At 45.2% G+C, this 26,268-nt stretch overlaps 1 protein-coding gene across 2 annotated transcripts in view; it reads right to left on the reverse strand.

Annotated features, from left to right (window-relative positions):
- The window catches only part of Gabrg3 (gamma-aminobutyric acid (GABA) A receptor, gamma 3), a gene marked incomplete at its 5' end in the record, with an annotated part of 533,703 nt that overhangs the window by 243,861 nt on the left and 263,574 nt on the right, over positions 1-26,268 (reverse strand). For both annotated transcript variants that reach the window (XM_013507696.1, XM_013507695.1), the window contains 2 exon segments: positions 4,197-4,279; positions 6,572-6,792. In XM_013507696.1, coding sequence (XP_013363150.1) covers positions 4,197-4,279; positions 6,572-6,792 — 304 coding nt within the window.

A 26,268-nucleotide genomic window follows, 5' to 3' on the forward strand; every position in this document is an offset into this window, starting at 1 on the left:
CAAATCACTGATTTCTTTATTGTATTCACAGTTTTGTCTCTTTCAAACTGACACATAGCTGGAATCAAAAGTATGCTGTCTTTTCAGTTTGCTTTCTTTTACTTAGCAATACACACTAAGTTTCCCCCATGCTGTTTCATTGCTTAATAGCTCATTTTTAGTGCCAAATACTATTCTAATATACGGACTGCCACAGTTCCTTTTTCTAATCACCTTCTGTTGTGGGTTGTGTCAGATGTCCCCCAAGAGCCACACGTGCTCAGAGATGGGGCTTTTGAAAGGGGAGCGAGTCATGGGGTTGCCAAGTGTGATGTTAGGAGGAGGGGCCTGCTCAGAAGAGGTGGTCGCCGTGGGTCACTACGACCTTGTAGAGTGCACCTCCTTCCGCAGCTCCGCCTTGCACTCTGCTTCCTGACCACCATGATGTGGTAATCGGTTTTCCTCGGAGGCAGACTCTTTCCCCATGCTGCTTCTGCCTGGAGCCAGCCAACTATGGACTGAAGCCTCTAAAAAACATGAGTCAAAATAAACCTCTCTTCCTTAACATGAGGTGTCAGTGTCATCCATAATGAAAATGACTAAAACACCGAAGGACATCTTGGTGCTTCCAAATGTTGGCAATTATGAATAAAGCTTCTGCAGCACTTCTTCTGTCCAGGTTTCTGTATGAGTTCTCAATTCACTTGGAAAAAGGCCAGAGAGTGAGTAAAAATTCTGATTCATAAAGGGAAAATATATTTAATTTTGTCAGAAACTACCCAGAGTTCTGCAAGGAGCTGTACTATTGTGCATTCACAGGAGCAAGGCATGAGAGCTCCTGCTGCTCTGTACCCACCCGAACTTGAAGCTCCAGGGTGTGTTGCTCTGGCTGCTCTGGCCAGCGCAGCGGTGACGTCCAGCTCTGTTCTCATGGAAACTCTTCTGTTGTGCTGCCAAGCCCACGCTGGGTCGCCGTGCTGTCTGATTTTCAGATGGCTGAGCTTTGATCTGCCTACTGTTAGAAGTGCCCCTTCTGATACTGTACGTAAGACTCTTCATCCCTGGGTTTTATGTTCACTCTGTCCATCCCCAGCACCACACCACAGCAGGGACATGGATGCAAATGAAGTTTACCTTACAAACCACTTTCCTAACTAAGATTTGATGCCACGCTAATCCTCAACTAAGTCCAGAAAGGCATTCCTGATAGCTACGATTTTAGGTAGAATTTACCTCAGTGGTGTTCCTTGTGTGAGTTCTCTTAAAGAATGCAAATTACTTCATTTCTCTAAAAATACTCAAAACAACCCACACAATCTCTTTTCCTTCCAACAGGATTGCAGACCCCATATGCAGGTAATCAGCTTGAAGAACAGAAAGCTTAAAAGGCTTTGTAAAATATTTAGGCACATTTTTGAAGCACGAGGGAGTGAGAGAAACTATCAGGGGAAGAGATGAGAATTCTAAGCAAGACACCTGCATTGGAGCGCAGGGGCTGTGCCAGGCTCTGCCTCCGGACTTGGGCTCTCAAGGGTCCCCACAAGCAAGGAACAGGACAAGGACCTGGACTGGTTCCTACAGTGGGAGAAATGATCAGAAACTCATCCTAAAAGGAGATGCCTTGTTCAGCTCTGGCTATAGAAACAATGTAAAACCAAATATTATTTTTCCACCATACAAATTTATAACCACACATCTCTACCACAAAGGCATGTATGCAGCTAAAATTCACAACATCTATATGGTCCAGGTATGCAGGTTTAAACTTTAAAGTGATAAAAAGATCAACTACTGATACATGTACCAAGATGACTAAGTCTCAAGACTTTCTGCTGAATGAGAGAAGTCAGGCATACAATATGAAATACTGAAAGACACCATTAATCTGTCGTAGCAGAAAATCAGTGATTGCCGTGGCAAAGGGTATGATAATTGCTTGAAAACACGTAAAAGAGGAGCTTGGGGATGTAGTTCAGGGGTAGAGCAGGTGCTTAGAATGTGCAAGGCCTTGGCTTCAATCGCCAGTATTCTCTCCTCAAAAGAGCTGCAAAGGAGAACCATCTCGAGGGGATGAGCGAGGCCCAAGTCTTACATGCAGTGGTGTTTACACAGTCATATGTAATCTGCACTGAACGTTTTCATTGAATTCATTGAATTGTACTGCATAAACGTATACTTCAGTGACAGGGATTTACAGAGGAAATCACCGGCATAAATTCCACAGAGTGTCAATGAGTTATTAGTATGGGTTGAAAACCCCAGGCACTGTGTGCTTGGCAGCGGGTCTGATGATTGATAGCGTTACTTAGTTTAATAAATTAGAATTAAAACATAAAAGTGAGGTGATAACTGTCATCAGGAGAGGCGGAACAAGCTGTCTTTAGAAGAAACCCTCTTACATGCAAGACTCAGCCACAGAGAAAGTCTCAGAAAACATGAAGCCAAATTAGTAAACGACTGAGCAACAAATGGTGCAAATCCTTCCAACAAAAACATCAGTATTTCTGAAAATTTAAACAAAAAGATGTCACTGAAAATTTGGTGAAGAAATCACAGGCTGTCAAGACTGCACTCAAGATCAGAAAAAGTAACAGAACAGAATGTCTAATAATGAAATTACACACTCAGTATGAGTTCACAGCATATCAGGGCATTGGAGAGATCAACAAACCCAACTTGGGTTCACCAAGTAGCCATGAACGCACAATCAGTCAGAAACATTGTGCACATGTCTCAGACTAACTTACAAAGCACTAGATAAGATGGGTAGCTATGTAACTTTTCAATAAATAAAACCCAGATCAACTGACTCCACACAAAATTTACTAGACATCACAGACATTTGTGTCCCTTTGCTAGTTCTCCACCATTGGTGTTATCAACAAATACAATAAGTTTAGATTCAACTAATGAAACTATTTTTATATAAAAATACTTTTACCCAGTCAAGATCAGCAAGTCAAATTTTGCTTTCAATTGTGTCCTTTCAAAGATCTAAATATTGTTGTTTTTTTTTTGTTTTTTTTTTGTTTTTTCCGGTACCGGGAATCGAACTCACCACCTTGTGCTTGCCAGGCAGGTGCTGTGCTGCTGAGCTAAACCCCCAGTGCCAAAAGATCTAAATATTAAAACAGAAACACTAAATCTACTGAAGGAGAAAGGAGGTAGAAATCTTGAAGACATAGGTGTAGGCAGAGAGTTCGTGAACAAAACCCAGACTGCATGGGAATTACTTCAAAGAATCAACAACTGGGATCTCTTCTTATTAAAAAGTTTTTGCACATCGAAACCACCAACAGAGTGAAAAGAAAACCCATGCAATGGGAAAAAATTTTAGCCAACTGTCCATTAGACAAAGGTTTTTATCTAGAACATATAAAGAATTTTAAAAAATCAGGCCCCCAACTTTCTTAACCCGAAGTGAATTGTAACATATGGTCACCCCTTGTTTCATGAAAATGTCTGACTTGCATTAGGTTTATTTCTAATGTTCTGCACGTAATTTTTAAAAGACCCAGTAAAGTTAATTGAATTTTTATGTTTCATCCATAATTACTTATGATTAATACATTTAAATGAACACCTTAAATTCAACAGCTATATTTCCATATTGACCTTTACTTAAGAGCTTTCTAAGCAAATAAATTTGATATTTGATATTGCATTTTATATTTACTCTTGCATTTAATATTAGACACTGTCTTTAAGAATTTGCAGATTGCTAGCTATTATGTAAACCAAAAGTAAAACGTTCAAAGATAAAATACTGTAAAAATTTTATCTTGGAATAATTCAGTAAGACAAATATATGTAAAGGGAAATGTTTTATCTCCCTATATAAAAGACAAACCACTTCTCCTTAAAATAATAAACCTAAAAATACTGCAAAGTAATTTCTGTATACTTCCAAATAATATGTATGGATCATTAGCATACATATTATGGTAAGTCATAGGGTCTGATGTCATGAATTTATGTATCTGTCAGTACTACCGTGTATGGTTAAGCGGCTCACCATTCTGCCACAGTTGTCTATTTTGAAACATAAAGCCTATGTAACAAACTCTAGCATAAAAATAGCCAGGCACCAATTCTAAAACCAGTATCAGTCTTCTTTGGTTGTACAGCAACACTGTCACCAGTCACGTGATTTTCCCAGAAGCCTGCACCAGAGCAGCTGCTCCCCACTCAGCATCTGACCCCAAGAAGGTACTCACAGCTGGAGAAAATCAGCGGGCAGGAGTGCTCATCCATGGGGAAGTTGTGCAGCTGCAGCTGGCACTCCGCATTGATGGTGAGCCTGTGGGAGAGTCAGAGTCACTCTGGGGACAACACCAGGCCTAGGCACCTGCGCAAAGCTGTAGGGTGGCTGAGGTAGCACAGCGCAGGAAGTGGGGAGGGCAGGCACTGAAGCAGGCTCTATCCTGGCAACCGCGTGAACTCAGTGAGGCCCCCTGGTTGCTTTTCAGTTGTTTATTTTGTTTTGCTTTTAACTATCAGTAGTAGAGAGAACTTCAATTAGTAAATTCCAACTGTGTCTACAAATCCACGCCAAGTTAGAAAGGAGGAAATAAAGCAACTGTTGTTTTATAAGTCATTGTTTTCAATCTGTTTAAATGAAATACTTCCTCCCTTTGAAACTGGCATATCTGTCCAAATGAGCATTATGCCAAAATCAACCCACATGGATGAGGTAGGGGACTTCCTGCTTAGACAATGCCCTGTCCTTGGAGTGGCAGGTGGTGGCCCTACTAAGTGAGTATTCCGCATCCTTCCCAAGCCCCTGAGTCAGGATTCCTACTGAGAAACCCAGGACCAGCCAGCCTTCCATTCTGGTTTCCTGAGGGCCAGCTTCATTTCACAATCTCCTTTTCATTGCTCTAAGACCGATGACACACCCATCACGCACCTGAAATGCAGCTCTTCCGGTGCACTTTATGAACCAACCTCCTTGTACTGGCTTTTAAAAAATTATTATTATTGCTGTTTTTCCCTGTGGGGAAAACGATTCTTCCCCTGAAACTTTAACGCTCTCCTGTCTTCGGCTGGTTTTGACGTTGTCTGTACTTACATTTATGCTCTGGGCACTTGCTGAACACTTGGAGTCACAGGTTTCTCCTCAGGACCACAGGCACTGTAATTAAAAGCTCGTGGCGCTGTGTGTGGGTTGAGGAAGAAGAGCACTAGCGGCTCCGAGAAGGTGCTCTGCGGGGAGCTCGTGAGGCCCCGAGCGGGGAGGGCACTGCACAAGGGCCAGACGAAGGAGGGAAGTGTAGCGTCCCCGAGCCAGCTGAGTTCAAAATGCCTCTCAGCCTACAGAAGACAGGAATGTGGCTGCAGGAACCTAGGGCTTAGAAGGGATATTCTGGCACACGGGAATCTGCCTTTCAAGTCTTGGGGATGGATGCACCCAGCCAAGGGGGATGGGGGGAGTGACGGAGGCCAGGTGCTGAGGCAGGAAGGGCAAGAGGAGGACAAAAACCTCAAGGGCAGGGGCAGGAGGCGCAGGAAGGAGCAGGTGCCTCTGAGGGCAGGAACGCAGACTGTTAGAACAGCAGGGTGTGCAGTGCTCCTGGGGGATCAGGAAGACATGGAGCAATGCCCTCTGAAGTTTGATGCCACAGGATGCCACTCTGGCACTGGACAAGCGGAAGGGCTGTCAGAGGCGGGCGTCAGTGGTGTGGTGCAGTGTGCAGTGTCTGTGTGCTCAGTTAGGCTGCGACAGTTCAGTTGGGTAGGGAGCCTGTGGAGGCACCTAGCTCGGCGTGCACCAGTCTGCTGCAGGGATTTTGCAGGCCAAGCTACTCCTCTGAAGCACAGTTTGTCACTTCCTTGGGTTTCAGGGAGGACCGCCCGACCGTCAGGAGGACTCTGCAGGGTAGTGCCTCCTCCACCACGGAAGCGTGGGGAGTGACCACTGCACCCTGTGCTCCTGGGGTCTCTAATTTGTTTTTGTCCCTTTTGCAGTGCTGGGGATGAAACTCGGGGCCCTGCACATGCTAGACAAGTGTCAAATGTGGTTACTGCTACATGTGTTAAGTCAGACTCAAGCCCATCTCTATGCTCCTAGCTGAATGGACACATGAGGTAAAATATATGAGATAATTTCAAAGCCATCTTCCTGCAGAAGTGAATTTGAACAAAGGGATGGTTCTGTTCTCATTGCAGATCATGTATGTTTCATTTTCACACACATGGTGCTAGGACAATTTTTTTCAGGATGCTATACAGTATGTCAAACATGAGAAATAATATAACAGCAGTAAAAATAGGGTCTCATGTCCATAATAATTTTAATTAAGGATCTAAACTTAGACCATAAATCACTAATAGACATGGACAGCAGAAGTTGGCTTCAGTGTTTTATAGCATGGTAGTTTATAATTTATAATGCATTTCAAAATTACTAGAAGAGTCCAAAAATTCCAAACATAGAACTGATGGCTACTGGAGGATACAGAAAGGCTAACTGTCCTGATTTGATCAGTGTGCCTTGTATACATGCCCTGAATTATCACACTATGCCTGGTCAGTGTGCGTAAATGTTATGTGTTGATTAAAATGTTTAAAGGACAGCCACGCGGCATCTCACCTTAAAGTGTACAGAATTTTCCCATCATTCCAGATTCTGAGAAGCTGATTGGGGGTGGTAATCCAGTGAGCCTCTGCTGTTTTTGAATTACGGAAGATCGTGTCTGGGATCCAAATCAAGCCCACCATGTTGCTGTTCAGAGTAAGTATTTTCATGGTGCTGTTGAATCGAAGGCGACTGTCGGTCCAGGTCTGAGCAAAAAATATATCAATTTGGTATTCCTGAAACACAGCAAAGAAGAGACAGGCAATTCTCTTAGTAAATCTTCCATATGCTTCATTTTCTTTGTCGTAAGTTTGGGTTTCCCCCATGGTTACATTCTCACCTGCCACTCCTCCTTTGTGAGTGACTAATACACTGCCTGTTCTGACACAGTAGTATGCAACAAATGAAAGCCAACACTGTAAGTCAGCAGTGTGAAAACATGTGATGTAATATAAAACTTGGTAAGTCCTAAACTATAAGAGACATAGAAAGTATGAGGAGGAGCTGAATGAGACAGCAGAATGGACTTCAGCCATGTATGCAGACTATTCACAAATCCCAACACTGAAAGCAGTGTGACCTACGACAGTTTATGTTCTGTAAAACGAGGGAAATCATGTCTACCTCCTAAACGTATTACAAAGAAAAAGGGAAATAATAGAATGCAAAACTCTAGTGTCTAGCATAAACACAGTGATCCATAAATAGTAGCTTACATAATAATATCTATTGTTATTCAAACAGGTAAAACCAAAAACCATAAAAATCAGAAAATCAAGCAAGAGCACAGAACTACAGTATAGAGATGACAGCACTCAAGCCGGAGGCCGGCCCCAGCAGAGAGGTGCAGGCCTTCCAGTCCAGAGGCAAAAGCAGGGCACCGGCAGGTTACAGGCCTCACAGTACCCACTAAGACACTGCAGTGGCCATCAGAAAATGAAGACAGGCCTGATATCACAGAAGGACCTACAGACTACCTCTAAATAGGCCCACTCAGAGACCACTTCCTAATCACAGTGTAAAGAGTTACCCAGGGTAAGAAGGATGGAGAGCATCAGAGACTCTCTGATGCTAGAGACTTTAATGCTTCTAATATTTTCATAGTTCCCATTATTCATGAGATATTACAGTATTACAGAATTCAGGAACTACCAAGAATTTCCATAGCTATCCTTACTGCTGAGTTTCCAGTTAAAGAGTCTTCCTATGTACTACGACAGATTTATGATGCAACTTGCACTGTATTACTGATTGGTTCGCTCATACTGGCTCTGCCCAGCTCTGCAAACCATCAGCAGCTCAGTAGATGCCAAAAAGAAAACTCCTGGCCTCACAGAGCTTGCCTTCTAGCCGGGAAGAAAGGCTTCACAGAAACATGCAGCTCAGAAATGCAGCGTGTCCGACAGTCATACACAGTATGAAGAAACTAAGGCTGCTTATCACTTAGGTTCTATTTAAGAGAACAAAGGGCAGCTGCTAGGGTGTGACTGCCCAGTAAAGCTTCATGAGCTAGGAATCCCCAAATTCACATACTGCGGGCGTTCAGGCATTCAGAGTTGGGGCTTTTGGGCAGTAGCTACAAATAAAGGTGGGGCTTCCATGATGACATGAGTAGCTTTACAAAAAGAAGAAGGATCTCCTGCCACAGGGTGCCCTCCACCACACGACGACACAGCAGGAAGGCTCTGCCCAGATGCTGAGAGAATGCCAGGGCCATGGTTTGGCCTAAGCAGGCTCCAGAATCATGAGCCAAATAAACCCCTAATCTCATTTTGAGTGACCCAGCCCCAAGTATTGTGTCATCGCTAGAGAAACTGAACTGAGCATCCAAGTGTTCACTGGAAGAGGAACTATGTTTGTTTGTTTTTTGTTGTTGTCGATTTTTGGAAGAGGAATTACGGTGCAGGGAAGCTGAGGCTTGTACAAGCATTTGAGTAGCCAGGGAGCGAATGACACGGAAGCAGTGGCAGGGAGCAGGTTACTAAAGATCTACAGAAGCCTCAAGGCAGTGTGGCTCTTCACCACATCAGGACCCGTGTGACACTCAGCTACCAGGGTTTGTATCTGGATGACCCCCTGAAGCCGCATGTGCTCACAGCTGGGGCTTTGCGGGGTGACGGGACCATGGGGTACGGTACTCCTCAGTGGCTGCTCCGCTGAGGAGATTACAGCTAAGTGTGGTGCCAGGCGGGGAAGCCTGCTTGCAGGAGGTGGGTCGCTGTGCGCTGGCCTGGAAGGACCTTCTTCCGTCCTCCCTCATCTTTCTCTGCTTTCTGTTGCCATGCCACGAGCTGTTTCCCCTCCGCCATGCTGCTCTGTCGTGGAGGGGATGGGCTGTGACTGAAATGTGTGTAAGCTGTGAGCCAAAATGCACCCTTCCACTTTAGCGTTGTGGGGGTCTGCTATTGTGTCTCGGTGACAAGAAAGAACCTACGACACCACCAGACCACCACCACCGCCACCACCAGAAATCCAAGTCCGACTAAACTCGCCCCTGCAGATGAGTGGTCTCTGCCTCTCAAGCGCTTTCCAAAAATGCGTGCATGCCCTTCCTTGATGGACTTCAGTTCTAGAACCACACCCAGAAGGAAGGTCTGAGAGGAACTGTGCATTCATTGGCGCATGTGTGTGTGTGTGTGTAGACACGTGTGTTAGTGTGTGTTCATGGCCACAGACCTTACTCCCTGTTACATAACTCAGCATATACTGACTGATACAGAACGGGCCCACAGGTCTGCAGGCTGGTGTCACGCATGGGTGAAATGCTTGGCAATCCCAGCACCTGTAACAAGGCAGAACACGTGTCAAATGTGCGTGTAGCTCTTTCAGCAGAGACTGGAAAGGAAGGTTAATTAGCGCATGCTGACTGCTAAAGGCTGCACTTGCTAAGTTACCAAGGAAAGAAACTTCTCACAACAGAGTGGGCATTTTGAAAGCAATTATGAAAGAAAAGAAAAACAGAAATCCAACTCAGAGCCTGGGAGGGTTGGAAGGGGCAAAGCCTTCTCATCCCATCAGGAGAGGCTTATTCAGAGTTGCCAGCAGTGCCCAAAGCCTGCTGCAGCAGCTTTGCAGGAAACATCATAGCTATCACCAAAACTGCACATGGATGAGGCTATCACCCTATGAAATCTTTAGCCATGCAAGTAGCACTCAAGGAGAAAGATGGAGGTGTTGCATTCGATCGAAGCTGCAGGGCCATGTCCCCCGTGCAGTCAGCTCCCTTATCCTTGGGCTCCACATCCATGGATTTAAACAACCACGGATGGAAAATATTTCTTAAAAATTGGACCCATGCTGAACAGAACAGACTTTTTCTTGTCATTATTCCCTAAACAGTACAGTACAACTCCTTTCAAAGCACACACATTGTACTCGCTATTACAGTCATCTCAAGAAGACTCAAGTGCTTGGGGAATTGCAGAGGTTATTATGCAAACACTCAGCCATTTACAGAAGGAACCTGGGTATCTGTGCAGGTTGGTCTTAGAAAGGGTCCTGGAAATAGCCCTCCAACGCGTGCAGGGCCCACTTTCCTTAAGAGGTAAAAGATAAGATAGACAGGGAAGGTAAAAGGAGGGTGAGAGGGAGAGGTACTGACCTACCATAGCAAACGCATGCACAGACTCAGAACCATGCTGAGGAAAGAGCTGTGGAAGTGGCTGAGAACCACCTGCACCGGCAAGAAGCTGAACTTCAAGTTCTGCAAAGAGGATCACGAGTCAGAAGGATAAATGACAATAAGAGACTCTGCTGTATCTTTCAATTCCTATCTTTCATGAACAAACAACACTCTGGAAAAACTACTTCAGCCTTCAAAGGAGAGTGATTCTCCAATGCCCACTTAAAATACCAAAGCTGTTTCTGTTAAGAGTCAGGGAGGAAGCAGTCCTCACGAGCCTCACCCGGGGAGCAGCGTTAGGTGGGAGCCCACTCGGGGTCTTCCCGGGGTACTCACGGTTGTTACACGAGGGGCAGCAGCATCCCACCTCCATTCCATCCTCGCACACATGCAGCATGGAGGGAGGCCAGGAGTCTAGCTACCTGTGCTCTGGAGGGCGTAGGTCAGCCGACCACAGGGAGCCAGGTACGGACTTGGTGTTGCGGCCGAGGCACGTGAGCATGTGTGGTCATCCCTCAGTAACCTCAGGGACCGGTTCCAGAACCCCTAGTCACCAAAATGCGCAGATGCTCACGCCCCTTGTATAACATGGCACAGTAACTGTAGATAAGCTATGGACCTCCTTCCCTGAACTTCACATTCTCTCTGGATTCCTCACCATACCCAGCGCAGTGGAATGCTATGTAAATGTTTGCTGCACTTTATTGTTTATGAAATAATGAGAAGAAAAGTCTATCAGTGTTTGCTAAAGATGCAGCTGTCACAGGCTTAACTATACAACACATGAATGAGACCAAGCGAACGACTCTGTCCTAACAAGTGTGCAGACGCCGAGGACCCGTGAAGGGGCAGGCGGCCGCGGCAGGTTCCGTCCACTCATTGCTTCATCGTGTGCACTTGGCATAGGGCTCAGCGTACAGCCAACCAAATTTTGTTTCTTTTGGAATTTCCTGGAATTGTTCACATGGATTTGATCTGCAGATGGTGGAAACTGCAGCTGGGGAAACCACCCACAGAGAAGCCTAACTGTGCATGTATTTGTACACTACCTTGACCTTGGGGCTAGGTCCGGGTGACCTTTTGAGTTGCCTCCTTTCAAGAGGAGAGAAATATTTTCTCTGATGAGGGAAATGGAGACACTATTTAGGAGCTATACACAGAGCATGGTGGTCACTGGAGCTGCTTGCCGAGCCCTGTAGCTTTTCTTCCTGCAGGCACCTGCTAGAATCGCTCTGTTCAGGGACTGGTGTGAGCACCTCATTCACAGTAAGGCGAGACATGAGAAGAAGAGTGAGTGTCCCCTGTGGCAGGGATCCGAAGAGCTGGTACGGAACTCACACGCACTCTTCATGACCTGGGCCCCCGTGCGGAGCAGAGCCCCCGACAACACACGCTAGGCCCCCCACCTGGCCAGGCCACCTGGACTTGCTCGGCTCAGCTTGCCCACACCAGCTCAGACCCCAACCTGGCCAGCTGGTGTGGTGGGCAAGGAGAAAGCTTTCAGAACGGGGCCTCGAGAGTCGGGAAAGTCTCCTGGAGAGCACAACGCGCTTGATGAGCACAGAATGTGCCATGCTAGCAGACACGGGAGCAGCACAGCTTCTGCAGAGAGTTGATGAGGCCAGACGCCCTTTCTCCTCTTCTCCTCCTTTCCTGCTTCTCCTCCTGCCTGTGTGTCCCCCGTCTCTGTCGTTTTTTTCTGTCTCTGTCTTTGTCTCCGTCACTCTGCTCCTCTCTCTGTCTCTGTCTCTGTCTCTCTCTCTGACTGCATATCCCCATGTACTTCAGGCTGCCCTGGAACTGGTAATCCTACTGCATCTGCCTCCCGGGTGCTGGGAATACAGATGTGCCCCACACATCACACCTGCATCCTTCTTCTCTTCCTTTCCTCTTTGACACAGGATATTACTGTATTGTCCACAGCGGCCTGGAACTCACAGCCAGGAACTCACCCAGGCTGGCTTAAAACTCACAATCTTCCTATCTTGGCCTCCCAAGAGCTGGAATTACAGGCATGTGCCATTCCTCTTCCACCCTGATGGCAGGATTCGGCATAACAGTGATGACTTATTTGCCCCCCAAACACTCAGCACTTTAAACCCAGTTCAATGTGTGAGAATGGCAGAGTGGCAAATATGGGTACTAAGGGCTTAGTCTTTTCCTGTCATGCTAGTTCACTGGATTAAGCAACCAGAAAAGGATGACAGTGTTGCCCCAAGCACGTTTGAGGTCTGCCAGTGAGATCAGTGACGTCAAGGTAATCAAAACGTCCTAATCAATTCACTATGAGAATGACCTAAGTTGTTCACAATTTTCTAAGTCTTTCTGTGGAACCTAAATATTATAACAGGAAAACAGAAATGCAGAAAATTTGAAGAATTTTACCAAAGTTTCTCAATGGGTTAAAATTATTTTGAATTCTGGGATCCTAAATAAAAACTGGCAGGTGAGTCTTTTCATTTGTAAAATAAAAAACACAGTGACAGCAGTGTGGCCTCCTCTCTGCCTTTTCTTCTCCTTCTGGTCCTCATAAAGGTAGCATAAAGGGTCTGTTCTTAAAAACGAAGACTGGAACTTGATTAACAAAGTAGCGTGCATTACCCAAAGCTTCTAGAAGGCATAATCCCTTCTGTACCAGACACCAGGACTGTGGAGACACAGACAGCAATGGCCCTTCCTTGTAGCGGGTAGACGAGGTCTAGAAATAGGGACAACACAGCTCCCAGGACAGGGAGGGAACACGCCCGTCCAAAAGCGTCCTGCAGAGAAGACCATAGGAGGCCAGGCGCCCCCCTAACGTTCCTCTTCCTTCTTGTCCCGTGCCCCCCCCACTTCATCCACTGACAGGGCTACTCAGTACCAATTGTTCCAGCTTCTGCAGTCACAGTCTCCCTCTTGGGTGGGCTGAGAGGGGCTGCAGCAGCAGCTGACGTCTGGGTGTTCGACTTCATTACATGTGAAAGAAAGCAGCCCAGTGCATAAGCACCCGTGTTTCACCGTGTGTGCAAGCTCTGCGACACCATTTTCGTTCCTTAGCCTCAGCTTCCTCATCGGTAAACTGAGAGCCCCCGGCTGTGTGAAACGCAAGGATGCTCCAACTCTCACGTTTCCGGAGTCCGCACTCCTGCCTGGGGTGAGCCTCTCACTGTTGAAACTAATTCCCACTGCACTCATCTCCATCTCGTTTGTGTCTGTTTTGCAAGCACATGACTGACTGACCCCTCCAGTGGTGTTCCATCTTCCACCACTGGAAAGAAAGTTATTAGCTTGAGATCTACAGGAAGCGGCCAGGAAGTGCCGCAGAGCAAGGCTGTGGAGGCAGCGAGGAGTTGGCCCGTCTCCCCGCTATTTTTCTGTGACAGAGGGGGCGCCCTACAGCATCCTGGGCAGGAGCGAGAGCCTGCTCACCACAGGTGGGAAATCCTGCCTCAGACGCCATGTTCAGAGACGTAAAACTAGGCAGGGCGTGGAGGTTTTGTTGTGTCCACACTGAGTAATGTTGAAGAAACACTTCTCACCCACAGGGAAATAATTTTCTTTCTCTCATCAACTGTTTTGTAATGGCATTAATCATTTGCAGAGGAAAAAAGATCACTCTTACCATGTCTGTCTAAAAATAAACATTTTATATAATTCACAAATGGCAATGAAATTAATGCATCTGAAGTACTAATAAATGTAACAGATGAAGAATGTGCAGGATCACACACCCCAATCCGAACAGGCCTGTTGTGGAGAGGCTGCCTGCACCTGTGCAGTAACGGAAACGCCGAATGATTCCTAAACAAGCCAGGAACTACTGCAGCATGCGGGGCATTCTGACAAGATGCAAGAATGGTGCTTCTTAATAATAGCCATTTATCGCCTCTAAAATTTTGAAAATTAGTTCCTCATACTTTTCTCCTTCTCTTTGCCAGACAGGGCCAAGCAGGAAAAAAAAAAAAAAAAAAGATAGATTATTGCAGGGTCTTTGGAATCTGCAGCTGCTGGAGACACAGACTTTGGGGACACAGCCCCCGCCCCACCCCACGGCCTGGGCTCTGCAGCACACTGCCCTAGATGTAACCAAGTCCAGAGGCTGAGGGGCGGCTCGCGAGGAGAGTGCAGGCCCAGCATGCAGGTGGCCAGGTTCGCTCCCTCACACTGTCTCCAAGACAAAAATCCCAGTCAGTAATTCTTTATTTAAAAAAAAAATAGTCAAAGACTCATGCCCATTAAATATGGCCTAGATCTATAATTTCTTCTTATGAAATATGAAAGCATAGTATAGTTTTCTTTCTCTTCCCACTCTTTTCCCTTCCTCTCACTCTTTCTCTTTTCTTTCTCTCTCTCTCTCTTTGTCTTTCCTCAAATCTCTGATGTCCTCATGTCAGTTCTAGGCCTCTGGCAACTGGGACAGCCCCACCCCCGGCACCCTGGGTTTTCCTGGCTACAACTTTTACTCGGGCACCACGGCTCCTCCCTCACTGAGATTCCCAAACCCACTCTGCCCACTGGGCCTCGTAGGTGCTAAGCCATGAGCTAGATTGATACAGACTAGAGCCAGGCATAGGTCACTTCTGCAATCCCAGCTGGAGACAGAAGCAGGAGGGTCACAAGCTGAGGCCAGTCTGGTCAACTTATGGAAATCCTGTCTCAAAAATAAAATTTCAACAGAGGGTCGAGGATCTAACACAGTGGTAGGGTGCCTGCTCAGCTTGCACAAGGTCCTTGGTTCGATCTTCAATACAGAAAGAAAGGAAAAAAAAAAAAAAAGAAGATGACTCAGGAGCCTGGGCCCCAGCACTTGGGCCCAGTGCATGGGACACTCATCCAGCAGAGGGAAGGTGAATGCGAGGGCTGCGTCCCTTGAAAGGAGAAAGGAGCAGGCCCCTTCCAGATGAGCAGGCGCTGAGGAATCGGTAACTGCGGCCCGGAAGCAGCAGAAACCAGAGGCCTCCTTTTGCCAAGGGCATCCTGCTGCAGGGGATGGACAGAGACCTGTCTCCGGAGGGAAGGACACCCCAGGGCCCTTGGGGAAAAGCATAAAAGCTATCGCTATTGGCCAGCTGTGGTGCGGAATGCCTGCAAACCCAGCATCTGGAGTCTGCGGCAGAATGATCGCCAAGAGTTTGAGGCCAGCCTGGGGACAGAGTTCAAGGTGTTTCAGAGCAAAGCGAAATAAAATTTAGAGATATTATATTGAAGTGAATTATTAATTTTAAATATAATAAATATTTCCAATTAAAAGTTAAAAAAAAATAAAACCTTCTAGAGAAGCGGCTCTTAGTATTCGCTCGGGCACCAGTTTTCACCCACTCCTGTGCTGTAGCCTTTCAGCTGCAAGCTCTCCGATCCCTCCTGTCCAAGGCAATGACTTTGTGACAGTGGTTTATGTTCTGTTTATAGGGAGAATAAGAACATATTTCCCTCAGTTGTTTTTTTTTTTCTTCTTTTTTTTCAAATAGGTTTTTAAAATTGACCACAGCTGGCGAGTCTTTCTTGTCCAGAATTCTGCTGAGCTGGGGGAGCCGCTGGTCTCCGGGGATCAGCCTGGGAGCCCCACAGCTCTGGGCTCTGGGTTCTCCTCCGGGTTTCTTCACCCACACGTCTGGAGCTGGCAACCCTGAGAGACCATCACCGCCCACGGAAATCGACGTGTGCCCCACCCCGGTGCCCTCATCCCGAAGGCGTCTCCAGCTCCACCTCAGTGGGGTCCAAAGCACCCGCACGCAGCGTCAACAGCAGGAACAGTGGTGTGGGAGCCAAGTGAGAAGCCTGCAGCCTTGTACAGAATCTCTTGCCTGTGTACACTGTACACACACACACACACACACACACACACACACACACACACACGCACACACAGATCAGTAATTTGGGGGTCCTGTGGCTTCAGGGTTACAAGCTTCCAACTCAAACTCTCCCTGGCTGAGGTCACAGTGGTTTTAATGGGAGGGTCACAAATTGAGGCCAGTCTGGTCAACTTATGGAAATCCTGTCTCAAAAATGAAATTTCAAAAGAGGGTCGAGGATCTAACACAGTGGTAGGGTGCCTGCTAAACTTGCACAAGGTCCTTGGTTTGATCTCCAATACAGAAAGAAAGGAAAAGTGAGTCCTGAGATAGGACTCACTAGTGGACCCAGAAGGGCACTCTGAAGATATCCAGGTCCTGAGCGAACACAGACTCGGCTGGAAGCAGTGCTGGAGCTACAGAAGGCCAGATCTTCCCTGTTCCTGAGCTCCATCCACCCTGAATCCTTGGAAAATCTGTGGTGACAGCCTCTGTGGTGGGGGACAGCAGAGGCAAAAGGAGGGGAGTGGATCCACCCAGGGACAGGCAGGCCAGCCTGGGGACATTTCACACTCCCCTTGACTTGTCTCTCTTTCCAATATTCTCTCCCTTGAATAGCTGTCCTTTCTCTGGGATTCACCCACTCAATAACAGCTTCCACACTAAATTCCGCAAAGCATCCAATCCAGTGCACATGGTCCAACTACCCCTGGACTTACAGAGCGATGGGGCTGGGGTGCAGGTCAGTGGTACTGTGTACTTAACACGTGCATGTCCCATAAATGGGGGCTCCACCACCAACCCCTCAAAAGAGAAACAGCATAATGGCTACTCTGAGTCCACAGGACACAGGCTTAAACTTCTTCGCAGGATCCTCAGGTAGCCAAGGCTTTTTGCTTTATAGCTTGTTTATCCCCGTCTCTCACAAGCAACCCTGAGACCTCCGCCGTGGTGTGGCACACACTGACCAGACATCCCTGGGCGTGGCTCTATTCCTGTCTATTCCTTCGGGCCGCCCCTCACCATGCCACACCGTGCTGCCCTCACCAGGTGTCTCCTGTCGCCTCCTTCCTGTCCTCCACCTTCCTGTGGCCTCCGCAGAGTCCCCTCAGCCTTCCTTCCTTGTGCATGTTCAATCACTGCCGTTCTCCCTGTGCCAGTGCCCTGTTTCTCTACTTGATGCGTCTCACAATTAACAATACTTCAGGACAGAGAATGGGAACATGCACTATGGTTCCTCCTCTGGCTCAGACTCTTCTTTCTTTTCCTCTCCATGAAGAAATCCATGCTGGATGAGCACACCTAACTTCCACGGACACAAAAGTGCCTACTGATGAGCCGAGGGCACACAGTCTCATGACGAAGGAGCCTGCTGAAGCCTGTGATTCTGCAGTCTGATTGATAGCTAATTCTTCTCGCAAAATGGCAAGGAGGAATTTGCTGTCTGCCGAGTGCTTTAAATGAGAGCCCCGACTCGTGCGTGGAAGCTCAGCCTGAGCACTGTCAACACCCCAGGGCGCCTCCCTCAACCTCCACACAGCTGGCTCCCAGCAACAGGCACCGCGCGTCCAGCGCCCTCAAGGACTCTGCTGGGCCCGCTCCTGCAAGGCCAAAGGGGCCCAGCTCCCCAGGCTCGGCAGCTTCCTGGCCTCCACCCCGTGTCCACTCCTGGCTTCTCTGCTCGCTCTGGCCAGCGAACCTCCTCATTCCTTGGGGGCCCACCACAAGCCTCACTTCTGATTCACTGCTCTTTTCAGAGTCTGTCTTCTGGATGAGTCTCACTTATTCCAGGGAAAAATCCGTGTCCCCGGTTCCCCTCCAACCAGCAAAGGGCTGGCTCATCAGAGCTCTGTGGGCAGAACAGGATGCAGGAAAGCCCAGCAGGCTCTTAATCGGCTGAATCATTTCCCCTTCAAATTTGTATGCTGCAGCCCCACTTCCTAGTATGTCAGCCGGTGACTCAATTGTGGAAATCAGGCTTTGAAAGGATAATTAAATTAAAATGAGGTCACTGGGTTTGGTCCTAATTCAATCTAACTGTCCCTATTAGAACAAATTACACACACACACACACACACACACACACACACACACACAGGGCAGGCCATGTGAAGACACAAACATTATAGGCATCTACCAGCTAAGGGCTGAAGACCCAATAAAACGAACTTTCCCAACATGTTAATCTTGGACTACCAGGTTCAAAGCATGAGAAAATGAGCGGATGCTGCCTGAACCATCCAGTCGGTGGTACTTTACGGTAGCCTACGGAGAGACTAACAGATCTAGTAAAAATGCTTTATAGCATACTGAAGGGAAAAGCCTTAAGAAAACAGTTTGAAAAGGAGAAAAGAAGGAAGGGAAAAGCAAATATATACATGATAGTTAAGACAGTTATACATACATATACATTTTGTTTTTCATTTTAAAGAGAAAAGAAAAAAACCCAAAATAACAAAAACAAATACATAAACAAAGCAGCATAGAAAACAAGGAGTATTGCTGATGTCTGTGGTTTATTAAAAGGAACAGTTAATGCTTAAAATTTTCTTTTTTCTTGACCAATTTGGCATGCATGTATCTGGTAATGAGAACAACTGATCTGAAGACAACAATATGCAGTATAAGAACCAGTGCTGAACTCCTACCGTCTTGTATGGTGAAGCTCTGCATTATTTCCAATGGTTTTTCTTTTTTATTACGTGTTCCTGTCTTTGTTTGATCAGTCTTACATTCTTACATCTGGTGGGCTGAGCAACTTCGCTGAAGATAACTGTATGCAATGTAGCAAACACCGTTAATGCCTATCACTTTGTTTTGAGGTCAAGTATCTCTTTGTTGTTTTTGTGTTTTTTGTTTTTGTCTTCATTGTTTTGTTAGGTTTTTTTCTCTTTAAAATAAAAAAAGATACGTACCACTAATTTCTCTTAGTTCAGTGAAAAGAAAGGTTTGTGCTAATATTGTTTGGACAACTGAACGCCTGTAACTTATACTCTGAGTAACTCATTTGAAGATGACAACACACAATGTATTAACCATTGTTACCCTCTTATCGTCTTGTTTTGAAATTGTTTGTTTCATTTTTTTCTCTTTAAAATGAAAAATTACAAACAGGTTGAACACATCACAGATAAGGGACAAAGCAATGAAAAGCTTTTCACGGACTTTGTCCTCAGATACACTGTTTCTGTGCTTCCACGTTTTTCCATGTGAAAACTTACCTGTTCTTCCTACCAAAACTGTCGCTGTCCCAGCAGTCGTCATACCGTCTCGAAAACACATCTCTCCAGTGTACTGCAAGTGGAGACGTGATGCACAGAACCTCCATGTGCATAGCCGTTGCGCTCGTAAGTGTGCAGCACGCTCTGACAAGCCATCTCTAAGACAGCCGTGAGACTTCTCCTTCCTCTGCCCCTGGCATTGGCCGAGCCTCCCAGGGGTGGTGGACAAGGCCATGCAACTCAGTGGCAAATCTGACAGCAGCAAGACAAGGACAGAGCTTAATGCTCTTGAGACCCTGTTCCACCAGCAAGAATGAAGCTTGGCCAGCCCACAGGAGGCAGCACAGTTGAGACTGCAGCCCTCGCTGATCCCAAGCCCATTTCCAGACAGGCGAGCGGAGCCATCCTCAAGGCGTCAGCCAACCTGCTCAGCCAGTCCATGCGTCCTACACAATGACGCCGACCCACAGGGCAGGATGGTCTGCACTGCAGCGAGCTAAGTGATCACACTGTACATCTGCGTACTGCACAGAACAGGTGCAGTACTGCACAGAACAGGTGCAGTACACAGGTGTTTATCAGCTGTTACATTATGTATCATGGCTTCCGTCTTTGCTTCCCTTTCCCGCAATGTTTAGCTCTCATGGTTTGCGACTTTCATATCTTTAAATCTACCGGTTAAGTGTACTACAAAACTGCGTACAACTTTAGATAGTATCTGCATTATTCTTTAAATAACATCTCTTAGGAGGCTGGGGTATAATAACTCAGAGATAAAGAGCTTGCTTCACAGGCTTAAGGCCCTGCATTCCATCCTCAGCACTGCAAACACTCTCTCTCAATTCATCTATATATAGCACTTGTTTATTTGCATGGGGAAAGAAAAATAGAAATCATATCCACTGGAGTACTCAGATGCTCCTGTTGGATTCTTATACAGATGTTTAGGGTTTTACTGATATTTGGAAAAGCTAGGGTTTCTGAATGGACTGGAAGAGCATCACCATTCCCACTTGAAAAGAGCATACACTTCCGTTATCCCAGCACAGCTCCTTGTTCTCTTTCCAGGAACAGATCAGATTCAAATGACAAAAATGTCACTGTAAAAGAATCTGTGCTTAAAGTAGTTGGTGTTACGGTGGAAGCAAATCTAAGAGAACTGCAGCCATAGCAGTAATTATAACCACATCCTTGCTGAAAGAAATCACAAACACTTGATAGGCTATTAATGGTGTTGTGTGAAACTTGAATGAAAAGAGTATGTTAAACAAATAATTTTCATTTCCTATCCCTTGGCTACTATACAGCAAGCAGGAACCCTTATCTTTAAAGAAAATTTAAAAAGAGAGTTACAGAATCTTCTGCTCCATTACAGATAATAGAAGCAGTATGTGTAATAACCGCTCTTGTTTTTGTGACTCTAGCCCTCAAAAAAGCCTTTTAAAGATCAGGATTGGGACTTTCTCCAGGATCTCTCCAGGCTTGGAGTAACTGGAGCTAGAAAGATAAGGAAGTGCTTCTGAAGCCACTTCCCTATGGTGACCAGGGTTCTGCAGACGCAAGGCCACAGGCAGAAACTCGAGGAACCTGAAGAGCGCCTGGCTTGGGTCTGATCGTCCCTGGAACGTTCGCTGCTCTCATCTTCTCTCTTTTCCCAGAGTAAGAACCACAGAGTCTGCTGTCCCTGCTCTTCCTTGGGCTTATCTCTCAATTATATCACAGCAGAAACACAGACCCGGAGCCTGCCTGCCTGGAGCCTGCTCTGACCAGCCTCACCGTCCATGGGTGATGAAACTCCTTACGCAGTCAGGTGTGGTGGTGCATGTCGAGAGGTCAGGGCAGGAAAATCACAAGTTGGAGGTCAGGCTGGGCAACTTAGTGAGACGCTGGTCTCAAAATTAAAAAAAAAGTGAGACAGGGTTAGAAACGTAGCTCGGGGTAGAGCACCCATGGTTTTAATTTTTAAAATATGAAGAAGAACCTGAGAAGCAAAAAGCAAAAACCTGCCCACATCAAATGTTCTCAATGCAAATTGGGGGAAAAAGCAATCATAAATATATCATTTCCAATTATATTCCAAAATCTATAGTTTACATTCAAGACACTAGGGCCATTTCTCTTTAAGAAATTATTTTTTTTAAGAAATTATTTAATGGTCTTCATAAAGTCGTAATTTAAAGAACAATTTGCAAGATTATTTACATACACTTACATACAGCTGTACACATGTATCTATGCGCATTATACTCATCTGATAGTTATTTGCTTAACACAGTACAGGAATTTCTTCTGAAGAAATTGTTCATGTCTTTCCTACTATATCCTCTTTCCAAAATAAAATCTTTCTTATGTCATGTTTTTCATGAAATACAAGTTCTGAAAAGTTCAAGGAAGCAAAATCTTAGTAGCAGATGACTTTCATGGTTTCTTTTTCCATGAGATGGACTCCACTCAAAACAGTCACTAACTTTCTTTTGTAAGATCTTTATCCAAGTGCTCTACTGTCCTTACTGGTGCCATCTGCTTACACCAGGACAGAGGGCCCCAGATAGACGCACAGGTCTCAGAAGGAAGAAGCTCTAAGGCCAAGGCAAGAACACCAAGGATATTTAGTTCTAACATAACCCTCTAGAAATTATTTGATTTCCAAACTGCAGTTCAAGGGAGACAGCACGGCCCAAGGAGTGGCCATGACACGATGTAAGACCTAAGAGGAGGAGTAAAGCCTGAGCCTCAGCCGTCTACCCTCCACGGACCACGAACACATCGCCACCTGTGCCGAATCAGCAACATCTACTACTCTAGAGGAACCTGGGAGAATTTTACAAAGTAGAGTCTTTTAATAGTGCTTGGTAAAGGAAACTGTATTAGGTGAGCTTTCCATAAGCATGATTTTTGCTGTTATTTGCTTGTTCTAGCATAGGAAAATGGGCTCCTGTGAGTGTCAGGAATTTTGTCCTGATGACAAGAAAAACTGGCTGAGGCTCTTTGTCCTGTTTGCAGAGGATTCCACACTGCGTATTGTTTTCTTTTTCTTTACTGTCTTAACGTGGAGAAGGTTAGGCACACTTCAAGGCTTTGTCTTGTTCTGTTTTGCTCTGGGGACTGCATATAGGTTCTTGCACATGCTAAAGATGCACTGTGCCACTGGCCTACATGTCTGGTTTCTGTGTTACCAGATTTAATACTGCTGGGTCCAGCGCTTGGAGCAAAAGACATGACAGAGCTCACGTGACCATTAACTCCTTTCACGCCAGCAGTCTGAATCAGGAATATTGTGCCTGATTTCTTGAGAAGACTTTTTAATCACTTTCTTTTAAGTTCTGTTTGAGCTTTTCAGCAGAAAATAATTTAAACTCAGATTAAACACTTTATTTTATGACAGATGCCAGCATGGAATTAGCCACGATTGGTGACCACACCCTGTTGTAGTTATTGCTACCATATTTTCACTTCAGGTTGTAACATTCCTTTGTTAAAGGGCTGGCTGCACGCAGAGGTCCTGGGCCTTGTCTTGTGACAACGGCCGGGTGCAGGAAGGACTTTGTGGGGCTTCTTGACGAGTACATTGTGATTCTAGAGGAAGTCTGGTGGAGGCGGCCACGGAAGTGCACAGTGAGGGAAAGAGGAGCAAAGGCTGCTGACTCGGAATGGGGCCCGTAGGTTTCCAACCTGCGCACTCTGACAGTACCAAGAACATGCAGATAGGAACAGCATTAGCCTCAGCCAGTCCTGCGGAGGAGGAGCTATGGCCACTCACGCCAGCTTAGAAAATCAGCCCCTACTGCAGGTACAAACTCTTTGCAAAAGCTCTGGAAGACAAGACACTTTGCAGAGGGGGGAAGGATCAGAGCTGCATTGCAGGGCGAAGAGCATGGAAGCATAGAAACAATGGGAGCTGGCACTTGTTAAAAAGAGGAGGACAGAAGAAATAGGAGAAAGGACCAGGAAGGTGATTATAAAAATGAAGACAGGGTTCAAAATGCTGCAGAACTCATAAAGTCTGATCTACAAAGTTTGCAGCAAAGAAGACAGTGTAAACTGTACAAGCTCAAGGATGAAAGTCAGCAGAAGGAAGAATATTCTTGGTATGTAAACAGCACTTTATAACATCACAAGAAGACATTTCTTTAACTATTCATTTTGTTCTAGTTCAGATTTTCAGATTCCCCCAAAATATTAAAGGAGGGCTATTAACTTGGAAACCTGAATAAAAAAGAATGTAATGAAATTCACCATTTCCTCACATAAACTAGTAGAGATGAAAAATATCATTTCATAAAGCCATGCTCCTCCTTTGAACGTCTCTGCTGAGATGGAAATCATATGTCATGCTGGATTCTACACCCGCCGAAAATGAACTGGACTGCAGATGGTTCAGGGACTACCTCTTGTAATTTAGATCTACAGTGTCCCCCAGAGTCCCCATGTTCACAGGTGGGGCTTTGGGCGTGACTGGATTACGGGAGTGCTGTTGCTGCCTTGCTGTTAGGAGATGGTCTGCACTGAGGAGGTCACAGGGGGTGGACTTAGGAGGGTGTATCCATCTCCCTGGGTTCTCCCTCTCTGCCTCTGCTTCCTCGATGTCATGATGTAAGCACATTTCCTCCCTAGCAGGCCCTGCTACCAAGCACTTCTGCCTTGGAGCTGGCTGACCAGGAACTGTACCTGTGAGCCAAATTATACTCTTTGAAGTTGTGGGTATTGATTATTTTATTCCAGGGACAGGGAAAGTGACTAAGACAAACTCTCAAAACAAATTACGTAAGTGGAAAACAAAACTGCAACACTGGTTCCCAATATTAGATCTTTAAAAACAGAAACAGTTCACATTTATTGTGCACTTACTATGTGCCAGGTAACTGATTTTCAAGCATTTTCTCTTCAACCTGTCAGATAGTTCCATGCGTTAGCTTCCCCGATTTTCTATCCAAAGATGGTGTCACTGAGAAGGTGCACTTTCTTTTTAACTCGAAGACAGCTCAACCATTTTCACATTAAAAAATTTTTTTTGTCAAAGTATCATTTAATTAGAAAGTAGAACAATGGGATATAATTTACAATTATATTAGGAGAAGAATATTAGAAGTTGTCGAAGTGTGTTAGGCAAACACTTCCAAAAGGAGCTCAACATAGTTTATATTTCAGATTGTGAAATGCTACATCTACAAAAATCAGAATATAAAGATTTTCAAAGATGTGAAGTGAAGTAACATGAAAGAGAAAAGAAAGGGCAGGCACTGGAAAAGAGAGTTCAACTAAATACTTATATGGCCTACATATGGACTTCACAGAAAATCACATAAATCTAAGAAAGGGCCACTGGTATAGCCTAGTGGCACAGTGCCTGCCTGGAAAGCTCAAGGTCCTAAATTTGATTCCCAGTACAAAAAATAAAATAAATAAATCTAAGAAAGTGCTAACATGTATCTGAATACATCCTATAAAATGATAAGTCTTACCAATTCTTTTGCAGTGGAAGATTCCCTAGGACAAAGAGATTTCTGTACATATAAGCAATGTTGCTTATATCCCTTACCACAGGAGAAAGAATACCACTCAGGTTCCAATTTGCCCACTACTCTGGACTAAAACACTAATGACAATGGTAATATCTCTGCATAATAAACTTTTCTGAGATGTCTCCAAATAAACCAATATATTGTAAGCTATGTCTTCCTCCTGCAATAGGTACATATACACGAAAGATAAGAAAATCCTAAACTTCATGCAGAAACCAGGAGAGAATCAGAATAGTAGGAGCAATCTTGGATAGAAAGACCAAAGTGGGAGTCACTGCAGTCCCAGACTTGAAGTTCTATTACACAGCTACTGTGATAAAACAACATGCTACTGGCTCATAACACACATGAGGATCAACAGAACAGAACAGAGGACGCAGAAACAACTCCAAGTACATTCCACTATTTAACCTTCAACAAAGGGGCCAAAAACACACACTGAAAGAAAGACAGCCTCTTTATTTAACGGGGGTTAGGAAAACTGGCTGTCCATATGCAAAAGATTGAATCCAAACCTGTATCTCTCACCATGTACTAAATTAAAATCAGAGTGGATCAAACAACTAAACATTAAACCAGAAACACTTAACGTGCTGGAAGACAAGATAAGTAAAATGCCTGAAATCACAGGCATCATAAGGACCTTCTGAACAGAATCCTAGATGCACAGGAAATAGTTCCAAGAATGAACAAATGGGATCATACTAAATGTTAAAGCTTCTGCGCAGCAAAAGAAACAACCAACAGAGTGAAACGACAGCCTACATAATGGGAAACAGTGTTTGCCACTGATTCCTCAGACAGAGGACTCGTATCTAGAATATTTAAAGAACTCAAAAAAATTAGACCCCTAAAAGAAAAGACCCAGTCAAAAAATGGGCCAGCTAAATGAAGACACTTCACAGAAGTACAAATGGCTAATAAATACATTCAGAAATGCTCAACATTGCTGACCATTAGAGAAATGTAAATTAGAAAACACCAAGATTCTATCTTTCCACGGAAAGAATGCCCATCATCAGGAAATCAAATAATACCAAATGCTGGAAAGGCTGCAGGGAGAAAAAGAAACCTTTCTGCTCTGCTGGTAGGAGTGTGAACTGGGAATTAAGTGTGAAGGGAATTAAGAGTGTGAACCTTTCTGCTCTGCTGATGGGAGTGTGAACTAGTGCCGCCATTATGGAGATTAGTATGGAGATTTGTCACAAAACTAAAACTAGAAATTTCACACTATTCCCCTCCTAGGTATCTTTACAAAAGAGTTAAAGACACCATATTACAGACATACTTGCATACCTGTGTTTACAGCACCAAAATTCATAATAGCTGAATCTTGGAAGTGCTCCAATGACATGAATATGCGAAGAAAATGTACTATTTACATACAATGGAGTACTACTCTGACATAAAGAAAAATAAACTTGAATCATTAGTAGGAAGATGGATTCATCTTGAGACTATAATGTTAAGTGAAATAAATTAAATACACCAGTTTAAATGTCACATCTCTCTCTTAATGGAAAATCCAGATTAGAAATAAAAAGCAAAGGGCTGGGGATACAGCTCAGCAGCA

This window comes from Chinchilla lanigera, unplaced genomic scaffold (genome assembly GCF_000276665.1).
Source record: "Chinchilla lanigera isolate Chin_1 unplaced genomic scaffold, ChiLan1.0 scaffold00132, whole genome shotgun sequence".
NCBI classification, from domain to species: Eukaryota; Metazoa; Chordata; class Mammalia; order Rodentia; family Chinchillidae; genus Chinchilla; species Chinchilla lanigera.